Source organism: Schistocerca piceifrons, chromosome 10, assembly GCF_021461385.2.
Source record: "Schistocerca piceifrons isolate TAMUIC-IGC-003096 chromosome 10, iqSchPice1.1, whole genome shotgun sequence".
NCBI classification, from domain to species: Eukaryota; Metazoa; Arthropoda; class Insecta; order Orthoptera; family Acrididae; genus Schistocerca; species Schistocerca piceifrons.
In genome coordinates, this window is record NC_060147.1 from 129207761 (window position 1) to 129226505 (window position 18745).

At 38.4% G+C, this 18745-nt stretch overlaps 1 protein-coding gene across 2 annotated transcripts in view; it reads right to left on the minus strand.

Moving 5' to 3' along the window:
* LOC124718828 (protein draper) overlaps nucleotides 1–18745 on the minus strand; it is a 403131-nt gene that overhangs the window by 72025 nt on the left and 312361 nt on the right. For both annotated transcript variants that reach the window (XM_047244450.1, XM_047244449.1), the window contains exons 6-7: nucleotides 16813–16933; nucleotides 7276–7413 (exon numbers count right to left, since the gene is read on the minus strand). In XM_047244450.1, coding sequence (XP_047100406.1) covers nucleotides 7276–7413; nucleotides 16813–16933 — 259 coding nt within the window. The remainder of the gene's footprint in view (nucleotides 1–7275; nucleotides 7414–16812; nucleotides 16934–18745) is intronic.

The following is an 18745-nucleotide window of genomic DNA, read 5'->3' on the forward strand; positions in this document are numbered from 1 at the left end:
GTATTTTACATCCACTTGTGATGTGATCTACTGTTTCTATTTGTTGTTTGCAAAGTCTGCATTTATCTGTTGTGGTATTGGGATCTTCAATAATATGCTTGCTGTAATATCTGGTGTTTATTGTTTGATCCTGTATTGCAATCATGAATCCTTCCGTCTCACTGTATATATTGCCTTTTCTTAGCCATGTATTGGATGCGTCTTGATCGATGTGTGGCTGTGTTAGATGATACGGGTGCTTGCCATGTAGTGTTTTCTTTTTCCAATTTACTTTCTTCGTATCTGTTGATGTTACGTGATCTAAAGGGTTGTAACGGTGGTTATGAAAATGCAGTGGTGTAGCCGATGTATTTATATGAGTGATTGCTTTGTGTTTTTTGCTAGTTTCTGCTCGTTCTAGAAAGAATTTTCTTAAATTGTCTACCTGTCCATAATGTAGGTTTTTTATGTCGATGAAGCCCCTTCCTCCATCCTTTCTGCTTAATGTGAATCTTTCTGTTGCTGAATGTATGTGATGTATTCTATATTTGTGGCATTGTGAACGTGTAAGTGTATTGAGTGCTTCTAGGTGTGTGTTACTCCATTTCACTACTCAAAATGAGTAGGTCAATATAGGTATAGCATAAGTATCTATAGCTTTTGTCTTGTTTCTTGCTGTCAATTCTGTTTTCAGTATTTTTGTTAGCCTTTGTCTATATTTTTCTTTTAGTTCTTCTTTAATATTTGTATTATCTATTCCTATTTTTTGTCTGTATCCTAGATATTTATAGGCATCTGTTTTTTCCATCGCTTCTATGGAGTCACTGTGGTTATTCAATATGTAATCTTCTTGTTTAGTGTGTTTTCCCTTGACTATGCTATTTTTCTTACATTTGTCTGTTCCAAAAGCCATATTTATATCATTGCTGAATACTTCTGTTATCTTTAGTAATTGGTTGAGTTGTTGATTGGTTGCAGCCAGTAGTTTTAGATCATCCATGTATAGCAAATGTGTGATTTTGTGTGGGTATGTTCCAGTAATATTATATCCATAATTTGTATTATTTAGCATGTTGGATAGTGGGTTCAGAGCAAGACAGAACCAGAAAGGACTTAATGAGTCTCCTTGGTATATTCCACGCTTAATCTGTATTGGCTGTGATGTGATGTTATCTGAATTTGTTTGAATATTAAGTGTGGTTTTCCAGTTTTTCATTACTATGTTTAGAAACTGTATCAATTTAGGATCTACTTTGTATATTTCCAATATCTGTAGTAACCATGAGTGGGGTACACTATCAAAGGCTTTTTGGTAATCAATGTATGCGTAGTGTAGCGATCTTTGTTTCGTTTTAGCTTGATATGTCACCTCTGTATCTATTATCAGTTGCTCTTTACATCCTCGTGCTCCTTTGCAACACCCTTTTTGTTCTTCATTTATAATTTTGTTCTGTGTTGTATGTGTCATTAATTTCTGTGTAATGACTGAAGTTAATATTTTGTAGATTGTTGGTAGGCATGTTATGGGGCGATATTTAGCTGGGTTTGCTGTGTCTGCTTGATCTTTAGGTTTCAGATAGGTTATTCCGTGTGCAAGTGTATCAGGGAATGTGTATGGGTCTGCAATGTAACTGTTAAATAATTTAGTTAGATGTGAATGTGTTGAGGTGAACTTCTTTAGCCAGTAATTTGCTATTTTATCATTTCCAGGGGCTTTCCAATTGTGTGTAGAATTAATTGCTCGGGTGACTTCATGTTGCAAAATTATCGCTTCAGGCATTTGTGGTATCATCTTGTATGTGTCTGTTTCTGCTTGTATCCACCGTGCATGCCTGTTATGTTGTACCGGGTTTGACCATATGTTGCTCCAGAAGTGTTCCATGTCTGTTATGTTTGGTGGATTGTCTATTTTAATGTGTGTGTTATCTATTGTTTGGTAAAATCTCTTTTGGTTTGTGTTGAATGTTTGGTTTTGTTTCCTTCTATTTTCACTTTTTTTGTATCTTCTAAGTCGTTTGGCCAATGCTTGTAATTTCTGCTTCTTTTCATCTAATTGCTCTATTGCTTCTTGTTGTGAGATTTTACCTAACCTTTTTCGTTTTTTGTCTGATATTTCATTTCTTATAAATTGTGTTAGCTGTCCGATGTCTTTTCTCAGTTTTTCTATTCTGATCTGTAGCCTGTGTTGCCATGCTGGTTTTGTGGGTTTCTTCTGTGTGTTGGTTTGTTCTGATCTCTGCCTAGTGTGTATATTTAGTGTAGTGAGTGCTCCTATATAAACCAGTAGTTGTAACTCTTCCATAGTTGTATTTTCATTTATTTTGTTGTGTATGATTGTGTTGATAGATTTTATTGTTGTTTCGACTTGTGGGTTATTTGGCGGTCTATGCAAAAATGGTCTGATGTCTGTATTTGTGTCTTTGTATTCTATATATGTCAGCTGAAATTTCTCTTCTATATCTAACACGTGTGTCTCTTCGTGTTCTATTTGTGCTTGTTCTGGTGGCTGTCTTAAGATTTTGTTTTCCTCTGATTGTTTAATTGACGCGTGTTGGTCTTTGTTTGTTTGCTCTGGGATGTTTGAGTCCATTACTGTATTTTCTTCTTCTTCTGATTGCACATTATTTTGTTCCAGTATTTGTTGTACTTGTTGTGTGATGTTTTCTAATTCTGACTTGGGTATCCTGTTATTTTTTATTATTACACGGATCTGATCAGCTAGTCGTTGTTCTGTTAAAAATTTTAATTCCGGGTATCTGGTAATAAATGTTGTGTATACTTGTGATCTGTATCCAGTTGTGTTGGTTCCTAGGTTTGTTGTTTGGTAATAACAGAACATGAGGTGTCGATTAACTTCATCTGACCATCTCATCCTCTGTCTTTGTTTTCCTTCTAGGGTGGTTGCAGGAAGCATATCCTGCAAAACACCTCTATTTGGATTTAAATCATTTTCCAGTTGGCTAGCAGTGTCGTTACCATTGTGGGCGGGCATAGGGTTCAAGCGTCGTCCCCGACCATGACGGCGCTTGTCCGAAGCTTCTTTAGTTCTGTCCTGAACCAAGTAATCACACTAAAAGGGGGGTTAGCCCTATTAGTGGTTTGTTCTTTTCGTCGCCTTTTACGACTGGCAGAACATACCGGAGGCCTATTCTATTCCCGGGCCACCACGGGGATTATTATTATTTCCTTCACTTTCTCAGACGTTAAGTCTGGTTAAAAATGGAGTGACGCGGACCTTGATCAAGCGTCACTTCCTTTTAACTGTATGGTATATGTTATATTGCATTTAGGAACTTTCGGGTAATTGAACATGTATCAATAATTACGGATTTCTGTAATTGTATATATAAGTTTGGATGTAGCTGTATTGTATTGATGTAATGGTGGATATTGTGTGGTATGACTCCTGTAGTTGATAGTATAATTGGTATGATGTCAACTTTATCCTGAGGCCACATGTCCTTGACTTCCTCAGCCAGTTGGATGTATTTTTCAATTTTTTCTCCTGTTTTCTTTTGTATATTTGTTGTATTGGGTATGGATATTTCGATTAGTTGTGTTAATTTCTTCCTTTTATTGGTGAGTATGATGTCAGGTTTGTTATGTGGTGTTGTTTTATCTGTTGTAATGGTTCTGTTCCAGTATAATTTGTATTCATCATTCTCCAGTACATTTTGTGGTGCATACTTGTATGTGGGAACGTGTTGTTTTATAAGTTTATGTTGTAAGGCAAGCTGTTGATGTATTATTTTTGCTACATTGTCATGTCTTCTGGGGTATTCTGTATTTGCTAGTATTGTACATCCACTTGTGATGTGATCTACTGTTTCTATTTGTTGTTTGCAAAGTCTGCATTTATCTGTTGTGGTATTGGGATCTTTAATAATATGCTTGCTGTAATATCTGGTGTTTATTGTTTGATCCTGTATTGCAATCATGAATCCTTCCGTCTCACTGTATATATTGCCTTTTCTTAGCCATGTGTTGGATGCATCTTGATTGATGTGTGGTTGTGTTAGATGATACGGGTGCTTGCCATGCAGTGTTTTCTTTTTCCAATTTACTTTCTTTGTATCTGCTGATGTTACATGATCTAAAGCGTTGTAAAGGTGGTTATGAAATTGCAGTGGTGTAGCCGATGTATTTATATGAGTGATTGCCTTGTGTATTTTGCTAGTTTCTGCTCGTTCTAGAAAGAATTTTCTTAAATTGTCTACCTTTCCATAATGTAGGTTTTTTATGTCGATAAATCCCCTTCCTCCTCCTTTTCTGCTTACTGTGAATCTTTTTGTTGCTGAATGTATGTGATGTATTCTATATTTGAGGCATTGTGATCGTGTAAGTGTATTGAGTGCTTCTAGGTGTGTGTTACTCCATTTCACTACTCCAAATGAGTAGGTCAATATTGGTATGGCATAAGTATTTATAGCTTTTGTCTTGTTTCTTGCTGTCAATTCTGTTTTCAGTATTTTTGTTAGCCTCTATTATTATTATTATTATTATTATTATTATTATTACTAGTACTAGTACTATTACTACTGCTATTACTATTATACAGGGTGGCACATATAAAAGTAGCCCAATCAATTATATAGGAACTGTAATAAAGGGTGTTCATAAAGTCCCTTTACGACTTCAAAATTTTATTACAACGGCACTTGTTGAAATATTTCAACAAAATTTCTTTTATTTTAATCACTGTTTATTAAAGTTTTTATATATACTAAAAATTTGTGTTTCAGATACTCTGTTGATGGAAGGAACTGAACCTCTATAAAATGGCAACTCCTCAAGAGAAGGCACGATGTGTGTCTTGGTTTATTGAGACAAAATCAGATGTTCAGACTCAACAAAACTTCAGAACGAAGTATGGAAGAGATCCACCATCGCACCCTTCAATCCATGCATGGCACAAAAAATTTATGGAGACAGGGACAGTGTTGGATAAAGGGAGGAGTGGGCGACCAAGAACATCCGAGGGAAACATTGACTGGATTTTAAACGTCTTCACTCGTTCACCTACGAAGTCCATTCGCAATGCTGCCAGACAGTTGCAACTACCAAGTCCAACTGTGCATAAGGTCCTCCACAAGAACTTATGGTTGTATGCTTACAAAATGCAACTGTTACAGACACTTGAGTCAAATGACAAGCCAAAACATGCTGGAATGCCTTTTGGAGGATGAAGCATTCCTCAAGTGAGTTTGTTTCAGTGATGAGGCAACTTTTCATGTTTCTGGGACATTAAACAGACACAGTGTGAGAATCTGAACACCCCCATGTGACTAGGGAGCTTCACCAGCATAGTCGAAAAGTGAATGTGTCGTGTGGAATCATGTGCAACCAAATAATTGGTCCATTTTTCTTCAACAATTACTGAATATGTAGCACCACAATTGATTGACTTACAACCAACTATCATTTTCCTGCAAGATGGTGCACCACCACATTGGGGACTGCATGTTCGTCAGTTCCTCAACGAAAAACATTTCCAGGCAGATGGATTGGGAGGGATGGGCCAGTTCCTTGGCCATCACGTTCACCAGATATCACTCCCTTGGACCTTTTTTTGTGGGGCTATGTAAAAGATATCATGTATCAAACACAGATACGGGACATTGCTGACTTGAAGCAAAGGATTCGTAATGCCATTGCCGCCATTGATGACGCTACGCTATAGCGAACATGGCAAGAAATAGAGTACTGTCTTGATGTGCTTCATGCAACTAATGGCGCCCATATAGAAGTCTATTAAACTCTGTCAAAAAAACCTTTATAAACACTGATTACAAAAAAAGAAATGTTGTTAAAATATTTCAACAACTGCCGTTGAAATAAAATTTTGAAGTTGTAAAGGGACTTTATAAACACCCTGTAGAATTGCAGAAACAAAGAGCTGAAATTGGTGCACCATTTACTTACAATGAAAAATACAGTAAGAAAAGAAAAAAAACATTTATAGAAAATGTTGAAAGTGACCCCCTGAAACATCATCATACATCTGTTCACGTGTAAGCACGTTCAGATACATCCGGCATAAAATTCGGATATCCGTGGTGGCAACTTCACGGCTGATGCTGTCTTTCAGTTCCTGTATTGCAATAATTTCTGGTGTGCAAACTGAAGGAATTCTTTGTTGTTATACATTTTGCACAAATCCGTAGGCATGGCAGTTTTTATACAGACTCTGTATTGTCCTCTTTGCTGGTAGTTCTCTATCAGGATACTTGACCCTGAAAACTTTGCGACTTTCCTTAACCGAACTTGTTTTCACATAAGCTTCCACATTTCGATTCTTTCTTCTATTAAGAAAGTCATTTTGCAGACTGCAAATAGAAACGTCTAACTTCACTGACGATATAAACAAACGCTGAATAAAGAATGCTAACAACTGATTATTGCATAAAACTGTCCATTGTTGTAGCTGTTTACTCTGTTTCAGAAATTGGAATATTGCATTCACATTCTAAATGGAGACGGGCTACTTTAACTGTGCCACCTCTTATACGTGGTGGCTGTTCTGTTCTATATATGCAATGTGTCTTCTTTCGGACATACCCATCAAGGCGTATCTATACACTTATATATGTGGTGTTTGGACATGTCCAAAAGAACAGACATGACATACTTACTTGATCAGATATGCCTCAATGGACACATGGCTGCTTCAATGCAAATGCATACCATCATTTGCCCCCTTGCAGGAATACAGTCAGGCCGCAATAAATGGGGGAAATGACTGGGGTAACAACATAAGTGGCGAGAAGCACTTGGGAATTTGGGTAGGCCATGAAGCCTGTCTGGATGACTGAGGCAGTTGTGGCAACTATCCTAGAGAAGCAGAGCATCCACACCCTGCTCCTGGTCTGGCATAAATTTTCAAGTATAGTTGTTGAATTTTTATTTGATGGAGACACAGATGTAAATTTTTTGAATGATGCTGCTGCCGCAGCCATTTGACTATAATATTTTTTTATTTTATTGTTACATGATCTAGATTTCAATCTTAGGTGATTTTCAAGAACAAAAACTTATTTCTACAGGTATGTCGAAAGACATCGGACTGGTGCGAGTTTTTGTTCTTGAAACTAGCCTAAGGCTGGAATCTGAATCTTATAGCAATAAAATAAAACATTATTATAGTGAAACAGCAACAGGAGGAGGAGGAGGAGGAGAAGGTGGCGGCTATTGAATTATCTCCACGCCCAAAGCAGCTATGGCACATCGATTTGTGCCTGACAGAGAGAACCATTCACTATAAACAGATGTTTTAACACACATGGTTGTGCGACTCACCCTATCTCCCCTGAAGCCAGGCGCACACTCGCAGGTGCCGGTGATGTGGTGGCAGGAGGCTCCGTTGAAGCAGTCGCACCTCTCGCTGCAGTTGTGGCCCCAGAGCCCGGCAGGACAGCGGTTGGCACACACTGGACCCTACAGCAATGCCACTCCGATGTACACAGATCTCTGATTGTACACTAACATTCAAAAAATGGCACCTCACACACTGATGATCTGAAAAATAAATACTGGTTAGTGAACTGAATCACGTAATATGTACTTGTTGCCCTGGGGAGAATGATATTTATTCATATGGAATTGCAAACAGTGCAATGAATTAAGACTTTTATGATTTCTTGAAAGACTAATGTAAAAATGTACAGAAAAAATATTCGTCATTCAACGCAGTTGTATTTTTTAAAAGTATCAATTTATTATGTGGATTATTCTTTTTTCTACATTAAAAATATTAATAACTGTGAAACAGCTGAATGATCTTATGTAATTACTTACTCTGGTCTTGATCTTGGATGAGGACAGATGTGAGAGACACTGTAAGTGTACTTATGTTGCATTTCGGTAAAATGTGTGTGTTTATTTGCTCTTAAAACCTTTATTTATGTACCTTTAGCATCCCTGCTTGTTAGGAAACTAATAACTTATTTTTTCAGAGTATTGAAACATGCAATACAGTGTGAGCCTACAACTGATTGTTGTAAGCCATTTGCACAGCCTCAACAGTTTATTTGAATATTGCCAATATTAAATGGCACAGAGCTACAGAAATAACTTACAAAGTTTGCATCTTAATTATATTATTTACTTGATTGTGTTACCCTTTAAGATACACCGACACAAATGTGCCAGTAAAACTTTAAATGATGACACAAATGGCTGGCCTTCTAGGCCTGAAATTTTTCTAAGTGGCTGGTCCTCAAAGTGTTAAGTTTTGAATGACAGTCAAATGCTCCACGATTTAAGACGTTTGTCACACATTCCCACACACAGTACAAGTCATTTTGTATAAAATGAAATTTTCTTTGAAAGTAATACTTCTGAAACCACCACTTGCACTATTTTCACACAACTTGTCAAATGCAAACAGATGTAGTGCCACCCTCATCGAAAGCACCTTCTTGTTACGAAGTATCCCATAGTTTCCATCGTAAGGCCTTTGACACGTTTTGCTGTTGGCAGACACTCGAGTGTGCAGTATTTTTTTAAAGAATATATGGTCCACTTCCTTTGCAACTGATGTTTTGTTTTGATGTTTCTCATTTATGTTTCATTACTGCAGTACTCATTATTCTGTAGTAGTGTGCTAAAGTAAAATTTTTGTTAGAGTATCAGTTCTTACCAGCCAAAATTATAAAAATTTAACTGAAAACTAAAACAATGAAAAATTTTCAGAATTCTAAAGAAAAAAAAAATTTTCCCGAGTTTTTCCCAGTTTTCTCCCAGATGAAAAATTCCCAGGTTTTGCCCAGATTTCTCAATTGTCATATCCTGAGCTATCATCCCACTGACACACCAGGTTACAGATACCCATTTGTTAAAACACCATGTCCTGCTGCTTGAAGAAGTCTGAAACTGGTCGCGCACGTCCTCATTTGACAAGAATCGTCAACCTTTCGAGGCCTTTTCTAAGGGACTGAATGTGTGATAATCACTTGGCAAGACATCAGGATTATAGGATGGTTTCTCAAGTGCCACCACTTGAGTTGATCTGTAATGAATGAGGCTGGCCTCCCAGATCAATGGGCATCTCGTGTCAAATCACAATGAGCACAGAACTTGGCACACAACAGACTTGCTGCCTCTTATGCATTCTTGATTCCCCAATGGATTGTCCTTCAGCGGTCGAGAAAATATATCACCATCATGTTGGCCCTGTTGGACGCATTTTGTAATAATGTTGCTGCAGACCAGGCACACAATATGTTCGATCCCATTAGCTGGCCAGGAAAGGATGACACAGACCTCACAGCCACGAAAGGGTTAACTGTTTGTGCATTGTATTCCTTGAGGCAGAATTTGAGGACCAAAGCAGCACTGGCTTAAACGAGCATGGAAAGTCACACTCAGGCTGGGCAGTGTAGAGTGTGCACGGAATAACGTGGTCGGCAGATGGGCGGTCGGCAGGGCATGGGTGGGGAGAGCAGTAGTGGTGGGTGTTGCGGCCAGGCACTGCATGAGGACTGCTGAGCACTGGAGGGGAAGTGCCATTCTGAATTGAACCCTACGCTCAAATTTTTTGCAAATATTAAGTGGAGCCCGTCCATGCCCACATTTACGTGGTGATCATTCAAAAAGATCAGCTTCGGTTAGTACATAAAAAGATTTCTGCTGAAAATGCAACAAAAGCAGCAATTTATTTTCACCTAGCATGTTAACCATTTGTAACTTTCATAGAAGCATCACGAGTGGCGAATTTTGAGCAAAACCTACATTTCTCTTGTTGCCATGTTCACATTTGCTTCTTTTACCAAAACACAGCAGAGTTTACACAATTGCGCCTCACTAACATGTCCTGCAGATGCAACAGCAAGAAAGTTCTAAAACGGTGGTTTATTAAGTGAGGAAGTGAGGAGAAGTAAGGTAAATAGCTTACAAAAAACATCCTCACTACAAAAATAAATGTGTAATGTCTTCATTTACATTGCCCCAAAACCCACAGCATTTCTTGTTTTACCAGCTATCAATGGACATTAAAAATTGCATTATTTCAACCAAAACGTCTGTAATTAATGGAATAACACAGTAGATATTGAAGTTTTGTATAATAACCATGCGACAAAATACTCTCCTCTTTTCACGCTATCATTTGTCAAAATCCTGTCTCGATCTCTCAAATGGATTAACAATTGCTAATGAGTGTGATAAATAAAATCAGTTTTTTTTAGATTGGTGACAGGTAGAGACCTCCGCCCAAGTCAAAAGAAAAATTCAATATATTAGCTAAACTCTGTATGCACCAATATATTATGTAATATGTACCAAACGCAAAATCATAGTGACCCCTATTTTTCATTGCAAAGTTTTTCAAATTTCATGCAGTGTCTTATTCCCATGCAAATATCACAATAACTATGACCACTAACAAAATGACAGGCAAGTCATCTTGGATCTGACATATAAAGCTGTAAGTAATTAAAAAATGATTTTTTTTTTTTACCGAATGGTTTCTTGCTCGAGAAAGCTTGCAGGGAGTGTGCATCAATTTTGTTATTGCAAACCAGCTGAAAGGGCGAGAAACAATGTCAGCTTCCCTGTCTGAACAAACAAATGAACTTGCCCAGCACTTTGACAAAAACAGGTCACTGTGCATCGACCACCGTATGCTGTGTTGACTCTACCAGACTCCAGTTGTCAATTCGCTGTGTGGATTCAGTCCAGGTCAGCTCACTTTCCCATCCCACAAGACAGTGTGCTGGACATTATGATATACAATCAGGTAGCTCAGTTGACTTCATAGCATTTAAAAGATGATGACCCCTTCTGAGGGTGGGCACTGACAGGCAATGGTTGGTGTGTCAATTGCAGCTACATGGCAGTGTTGATGGTGCTGTATTTCCATATACAAGTAATGGTACAGTCACAACAATGGCAGTGACCATACTGGAGAGCTTCAGATACAGCATATTAACTGGAAGTCGATTGGTGGCCAGAGGAGGGTGCACCTTAAAACTATACTTCACGCTTCCACAAAAGTCGTACCTGGAGACAAAAATCACCTGAATGTTGTTTAGGATTGAAACTGAAATCATCTTATGTATTTAGAGTTGGCACCTTTCTGTTGTCAAAATAAGGGATACTTTGACCTGTCAAAATGAATAGGATCAATTTTTTTCTTCAACCTTAAAATAGGTTTATTGCACTACTAATTTCATCACAGATTTTTTTTTGGCATAATTGATACTAGCATTATCTGCACTATAAGATGAAATGTTATTTACATTTAATGAATGACATTCAAGACTGTTACGTATCAAAGCACGTATACTAATAGCACTCTCATCTGCTTGTTCCAAAAAAACTAACAGTTTATTTCCGATGCCAACACAAGGTTCTACCTGAATGCTACTGGAAACAAATTCCTGCTCTTGTAATTCCACACATCTGATGCCCCTCCAAGAAAGGAAAGGTCGTTCTACCTAAATGTGTTATTATCCACATTAGAATCCACAAATATGCTCTCTGCAAGTTTATCTGCACAGCCCATGCTACTGTAACTGAAGATGTGTTTTACTGTATGATACGCCATTACTCACTAACTCACTCACTGCAGCCTTGTCAGATTCACCACTAGGAGGACTACTGTCTGCCCCCATTAGCTGAGTGGTCAGTGCAGCGGAATGCCACGCCAAGGGGCCCAGGTTCGATTCCTGGCTGGGGCAGGAAATTTTCTCTGCTCAGGTACTGGGTGTTGTGTTGTCCTCATCATCATTTCATCCCCATCTTCAATGCACAGGTCACCCAATGTGGCATCGAATGCAATAAATACTTGCCCTCGGCAGCCAAACTTCCTCATATGGGGGACTCCTGGCTCACAATGCCATTCGCTCATTTCCGTTTCCAGGAGGACTACCACTTCGGCACTGAAAACAGCTGGATATTTTAGCAGATGTATTAATTCCCCTAACTCTGTTCTTGTGTCCTTCAGTTTTGGTGTGCTGCTGACTGTCTTTATTACTACCATGCGCAATGCTGAACTCACACTTGCAAAGGGAGCAACATGCTTTATAGTTGTTTCCTTCCCTGGATTAACACATAAATGAGTTCCTTCCCACCTCTCTTCATACATACATAAGTACTTCCTTTATTTTTAGGCAGTTTTGGGCTCATCCTCATCGCATTACTCTGATTAGGCAGAACAAAAACTAATACGACTGCATTATAATAAGAAACAACAAGAAAAATGCCATCACGACTCGCTGCCGTGTTAAACATTGTTTTGCATTCACTGCCTATCGATGTAGTCATCATATTGATATTACTTTGCCACATCAATTAATTGATGTTGTAACAATCATCCATAAATGAGATTTGAAAATATGCGGCAGATTAAACTGTTAATCGGTCTCATTTTCTCAGGGATAATAGATATTATCTCCCTGATAAAATAAAAAAGGGGGAAGGGCTTTGGCTTAAAAAAAAAAATCAAAAGAACATAGGTGTTCCAGTACAATATGGGAGAGGTGGCAACCCTGTATGTACCTGCATGTTTAATAAAGATTGTAACTGCAACAATTACTAACACTTGTGACACGGAAACAGTACAAAACAGACTGAAGTATAGCTAACTCATCATCAGATATAGAAATAAATTCGGGTGTGGCCCAGGAAAGTATGTAGCGACCCTTGCTGTTCATGTTATATATTAAATGACCTCATAGACAATATTAATAGTAACCTCAAGATTTTTGCACTTGATGCAGTTGTCTGAAAGAAGGTGCATAAATATTCAGTCAGACCTCAATATGATTTCAAAGTGGTGCAAAAACTGGCAATTTGCTTTTATTGCTCAGAAATATAGAACTGTGCACTTCACAAAATGAAAAAACATAGTATCCTATGACAGTAATACCAATGAGTCACTGTCAGAATCAGCCAACTCATACAAATACCTAAGTGTAATACTTTATAGAGATATGAGATCAAATGATCACACAGGCTCAGTTGTGGGTAAAGCAGGTGCTAGATTTTGGTTTATTGGTACAAGACTGGGGAAATGGAATCAGTGTACAAAGAAGATCGCTCACAAATCACTCGCCAACAGGTTCTAGAATATTGCTGAAGTATGTAGGATCTGTACCAAAGAGGACTAATGGGTGATATTGAATGTATACAGAGAAGGGGAGCACGAATGGACACAGGTTTGTTTAATCCATGAGAGAATGCCACAGAGATACCAAAGGAACTGAACTGGCAGACTCTTGAAGACAGACGTAAACTATCACAAGAACGTCTACTAACAAAGTTTCAAGAACCAGCTTTAAATGATGACTCTTGCAATATATGACAACCCTGTACTTACCACTCACATAGGGATCATGGGGACAAGATTAGAATAATTACAGCATTCACAGAGGCATTCCAACAGTCATTCTTCCTGTGCAAAATACGCAAATGGAACAGGAAGAAACCCTAGTAACTAGTACAAGAGGATGTGCCCTCTGCCATGCACTTCATGATGGTTTACAGAATGTAGATGTAAAACAGCACACAGCAATGGCTACCCCACACTGTACTGTGTGCTAAAGTGCGCGTCATTTACAATGGCGGCCGAGTTTAGATTCGTTCTGCGCATCTGACGTCACAAAACACAGTCAGCCAATGAACAGAGAACGACATTGCCAGAGCTCGACTGCAGTGCAGAGCACAGATGAGTGTCTTCAATTTTAGAAACGTTCAGTCATAAATAAAGTAATTGAACAAACGCAAAGTCTTGATAGCAGACTTTCTTTTATAGAAAGTTTGTAAAAAGCATTGTTTATACCAATTGCTTCATATTCTATTAATTAATTAAACCAAACAAGCAATAAACCTCCTAATTCAGGCGATAGCAAGGAAAGGTGTTTGTATCATTCTCAATAACCACTTTTTCGCAATAAAGAACAGCGGTAATTGTTTCTTTCCTATTGTACTTCAACAAAACGTGAGTAATTCATAGTCATACCAACAGTGTTTGTCGGTATTTTGTGTGCCATTTTAAAGTCCTTCGGAAGGTCTATTGAATGATGAGCTGCAGTAGCGTAATGGTTAAAGTGTTTGGATGGAAAGCGAAAGGTACTGAATTCAAACCTTGTTTGGTGCGTAATATTTTCTTTATTTAAAAGCAATATCGAAGTGTCTTACTTCATGAATTTTATTTGTTTGAATGTAATTTTATGAAATTTCTGGTGGCAACTAAATACGACCATATGGAAAGTATACGCTATGGACTTTTAGCTCTGCAATCTCTTCAAAATTTCATGCAATGGTTTACTACATCTAATGCTGCACAATAACTGTGTTGAACATCAAAACAAAATTAAGTCATTTATGGGGGGAAGGTATCAGTCAAGAAGACATGTAAAAATCAAAGTTTTGGGCCAAATAGTTTTTGTGAAATCGAATGATAAAGTGTGTCAAAGCAGTCGAAACACCATGTGTCTGCACAGGTGAGCAGTGCAATGAACGCGGGGAGCACGTCTCTGTAGCAGTGAAAGGGTTAATGCAGCCGTGGTGGCTTTAATTCATAAACTGCATGCTCCCCCCAAACGTAAGTTTGCGAACTATACCATGGCACTGCTTCTCTTGGTGCATGCAACTGACAACGCAGCGATCTCCTGCGTCTGGGCAGGCATGCGCAAACCGCCAAGATAAAAGAATTGAACTATAGTAAATGACTACCAGCAAAAGCCGTCCTAGTTCTGCTTGTCTGCTGCTGCTGCTGCTGCTGCTGCTGATTAGCACAAGTTTGAAGAGACTGAACATGTAAGATCATCATTCTGTGTATCCTGTGTGTCCACATATAGAGCATGAGAATGTGTTCTGAATGTTTGCACAATGTGTATCTGAGGCAGAATGTGGGTACTAGCCTGGTATTTGGTTGTGGGAAACCACCTAAAAATGTCATCCAGGCCGGTCAGCTCATCAGCCCTTGTCATCCTGGTAGTGGTTTCAGTATGTGTCAGTCTCGCCTCCTCTGCATAAACCTGAAGGGCTATCTGTGCAGGTCCACCAATTAATGACTAGGGAGCTCATCAGCCACCTTACAATTACCACATTTTGCTTGTTTTTCTTGTGGCTAGACATTAACAATAAATCAACATTCTGTACAGTTTCTGTTTGTTTTTCAAATCTCACGATCAGCTCAGACATCAACTTAAGTAGCGGACCTGTAACCATGGACAAAATGACATCAACTAGATGAAGTATATCCACAGAAGTTGCAAATTTTGGTATCTATAGTCTGATTAAAATTACTTGATAGTTGTATCTGCCCTTGCTACAACTGTGTTACCACATTTGCTGCTGGTTACCACTCAGTTAAAGCGAAACACAAACATGGCGGGTCACTTCACAAATGTTGTTAACATTAACGAGGAGCAATGTTGGAAACAGCTGCCACTAGGTGTATGAGATCCTCTATCAACAGCCGATTTTAAGTGAATTATAACGTAACTACAGCAGATGACAGGTTTTGTACCCCTATATTTAAACTCATGTCCTAACCTAGCCACAACTTTGTGATGTGCAGTGTATCCAAGAAAACGATGGTCAACAATCTGTGGCAGAAGTAAAATTAGGATCATTTAAGACTAATGTCTATGAGCAAACTCAACAAAGAAAAATTTTATAATATGTTTGTTTGCATAGCCATCTCCTGCAGCAATACTTCAGTTTTAGCAGTAAAAGCAAACTCTAATTTCTCGCTGTCACTGGTTACCTGAAACTATCCTCGCACTGGCTACACAGGATGCTGTGTCACCATCGAATGGGCAGTGCTGGGTGGCACTTGGTTTCAGATCATAGGTGACACAAGCAGATTCCAAACACACAAAGAAAGAGAGGAAGAAAAAAACAAGCCAATAAAGTCAATATTATGATGAAAATGACATGGCAAAGTATCATACATAAAAAAATTACATTTAAATGAATTAATCAAATGAAAATGATATCATAGTTTTCTGACAAGATCTAGAAAAATATAAAATTTCACTGCGCTTGTTGTGATTCAAACCTTTGACTTTCAACACCTAAGGATTATATGCTGACCACTACACTATGCCATTACACAACCTAAGGCTGTCGTATTTATGACTCTTGTGTCCCAGTTATAATGACTAATTGGCAGGCTTCAAAAGTTAGGCTCCTTGAAATGTCATGCAAAGTTTACCTACTGTTAGCCAATCTCTGCCTATAATAAATATATAAATGACGTGGAACTGATCCTTGAGCAGAAGGATCCAGCAGCGTTTGGTTAGTGCTGTATACAAAACGTGTGTATTCTATTAGCACTGTCTGTCTGTCTCTGTGTTTGTGTGTGTGTGTGTGTGTGTGTGTGTGTGTGTGTGTGTGTGTGTGTGTGTCTATCCTGTGATGAAATACAAAATAAAAGGATCAGATACAAAATTTGGAGTCCAAACATATGAACATATCAAGAAAGAAATCCAGACAATGAATTCAAAATAAATTAATTGTTGTGTCAATCTGCCAATGACCAACAGTTTGGGCATGCTGCTGAGTGCTCTGGTTGGAGCAAACCAGCTACAATGCATGAAATGTCAACTATCAAGTAATTTTAATCAGACTATATTAATGAGCACCTCAATTAAATGGTGGAAAACAGTTACAGGTAGATCCCAGATGACAGTGTTCAGAAAGTAAGAGGAGGAAACTTCAGACAGCCTAGTGATTAAGGCAACTGCCTACAATAAGCAAGAAATCCAGTTTAGAATCGCTAGTGCAATATTACATTTGCCTGAGCATTTCACGTAACAGACTTCACCGCTATCAATTTCACATTTACTTCAGTTGTTACTCAGAGTATTTGTGTGTACGTACGGTCCATCCAGTGGTGCAGTAGCACTGGCCAGACGTGGGGCTGCACGTCCCGCCGTTCTGGCAGCGGCACTCCGACTGACACTCGTCCCCGTGCTTGCCTTCTGGGCACAAGTCCTGGCACCTGTAGTGTGAGCCAAAACATCAAATCAGTAACAGTTACTGTAACTGTGCTAAAATGTAATCTCAATAAGTTTTCTCATTTCAGGTGAAACAGCCAAATTTTATTGAAAGACAACTGAACTTTCCATCCTGGCTGTTATACAATCAGTGCCATTTATCCTACATTTCGCTATTTTCGGCAATTTGCCATTTTTAAGTGCATATTTCTATACTCATAAATTTACATCACCACCCACAGTGTGAATATAAAAATGTACATTTCTCATTTTAATACATAACTGCTGTCTTAGTAAACATGAGCAAGAATATTATACTGTATCTCTCGATGCTCTGAAATAAAACTAGTGCTGTAGTTGCACATGTACAAGGTGACAGTTATTGAACTATACGGAAAAAAATGTAACTTAGTTACAAACTATGGCCTGCACACACTTTATTCAATGTTTAAATTTCACAACACACATTCGGATTTAGATTATGATATGTTTGATATGCCTCCAGTCATTGGCGATGTGGCGCAGACAAATAGCAAAAAGTGTCGAAACATCAGTGCTGTTGACAACCTCCTCAATGGCTATTTTTGGCTCAGAAATGGTTTTGGGGTTATTGCTCTACACCTTGCCTTTAATACAGCCCCACAAAAACGGATAACATGTGTTCCTATCTGGAGAAAGTGGCAGTCAATCGAAGCCCATGCCAATGGCCTCTGGTCACTGCAGAGCCAAAACGCAGTCTTCAAAGTGCTCCCCCAGGGCATAAAACACTCTCCTGCTGCTTTGATGGGGTTGAGCTCTGTCTTACATGAACCACATCTTGTCGGAATCATGGTCACTTTGGATAGAGGGGATGAAATGTTCTTCCAAAACCTTCGTGTACCGTTCGGTGGTCACCGTGCCATCAAGGAATATCGAACCAATTATTCCGTGACTGGACATTGCACACCTCACAGTCACCTGTTGAATGTGAAGAGTCTTGTTGATGACAAAATGTGAGTTCTCAGTCCACCAAATTCTATATTTGACCAGTTGTTTATGGTAAACAGGACAGTGTCAAATCAACCATGATAGAGCAATGTACTGTGCGATATATTCTAAGCGTTCATGTTTACGTACATATTCCACTATGAAAGTAATGTTATTTTGAAGTGTTGACAGATATGGAACACTGTTCTCACTTGCATTTATATAAACCACAAAGAGAGGCAATGTAAATTTATGTGTGTAGAGGTATGCACTTGGAAATGGCAAACAGTGAAAAATCATATGATTGTGGTATAAAAGAAACTGATTATATAAAACCTGACCACTTTGAAACAAATAATCCTGAGTTAAGAATGAGCATCAAAACGGATACTGCGATTAGTGAACACAGGCTTGAGGCTTGTCATAGACAGAATGAATATAGCAACCTTAAAATCCTCCAAGAATAAACAAAAAATGTACCTATCAAAAGGAAAAAAAAAAAAAAAAGAAAGATAAAAATTCACTTGGTGCCTTCCTGAGAGACAATCTCACTTCTTCCAAATTAATAATATAAGTGTAGACCAGATGTGGCTTGAATTCAAAGAAATAATATAGGCAGCAATGGAGAGATTTATACCAAATAAATTAACAAGCGGTGGAGCTGATCCTCGTTGGTACACAAAACACGTCAGAACACTGTTTCAGAAACAATGAAAATGAACATGCCAAATTTAAAAAGACACAAAATCCCCAAGATTGGCGATCTTTTACAGAAGCTCGAAATTTAGCGCAGACTTCAACGTGAGATGCTAAATCTCAAATCCAAAAATCTGTAAATTCAACTAAATACC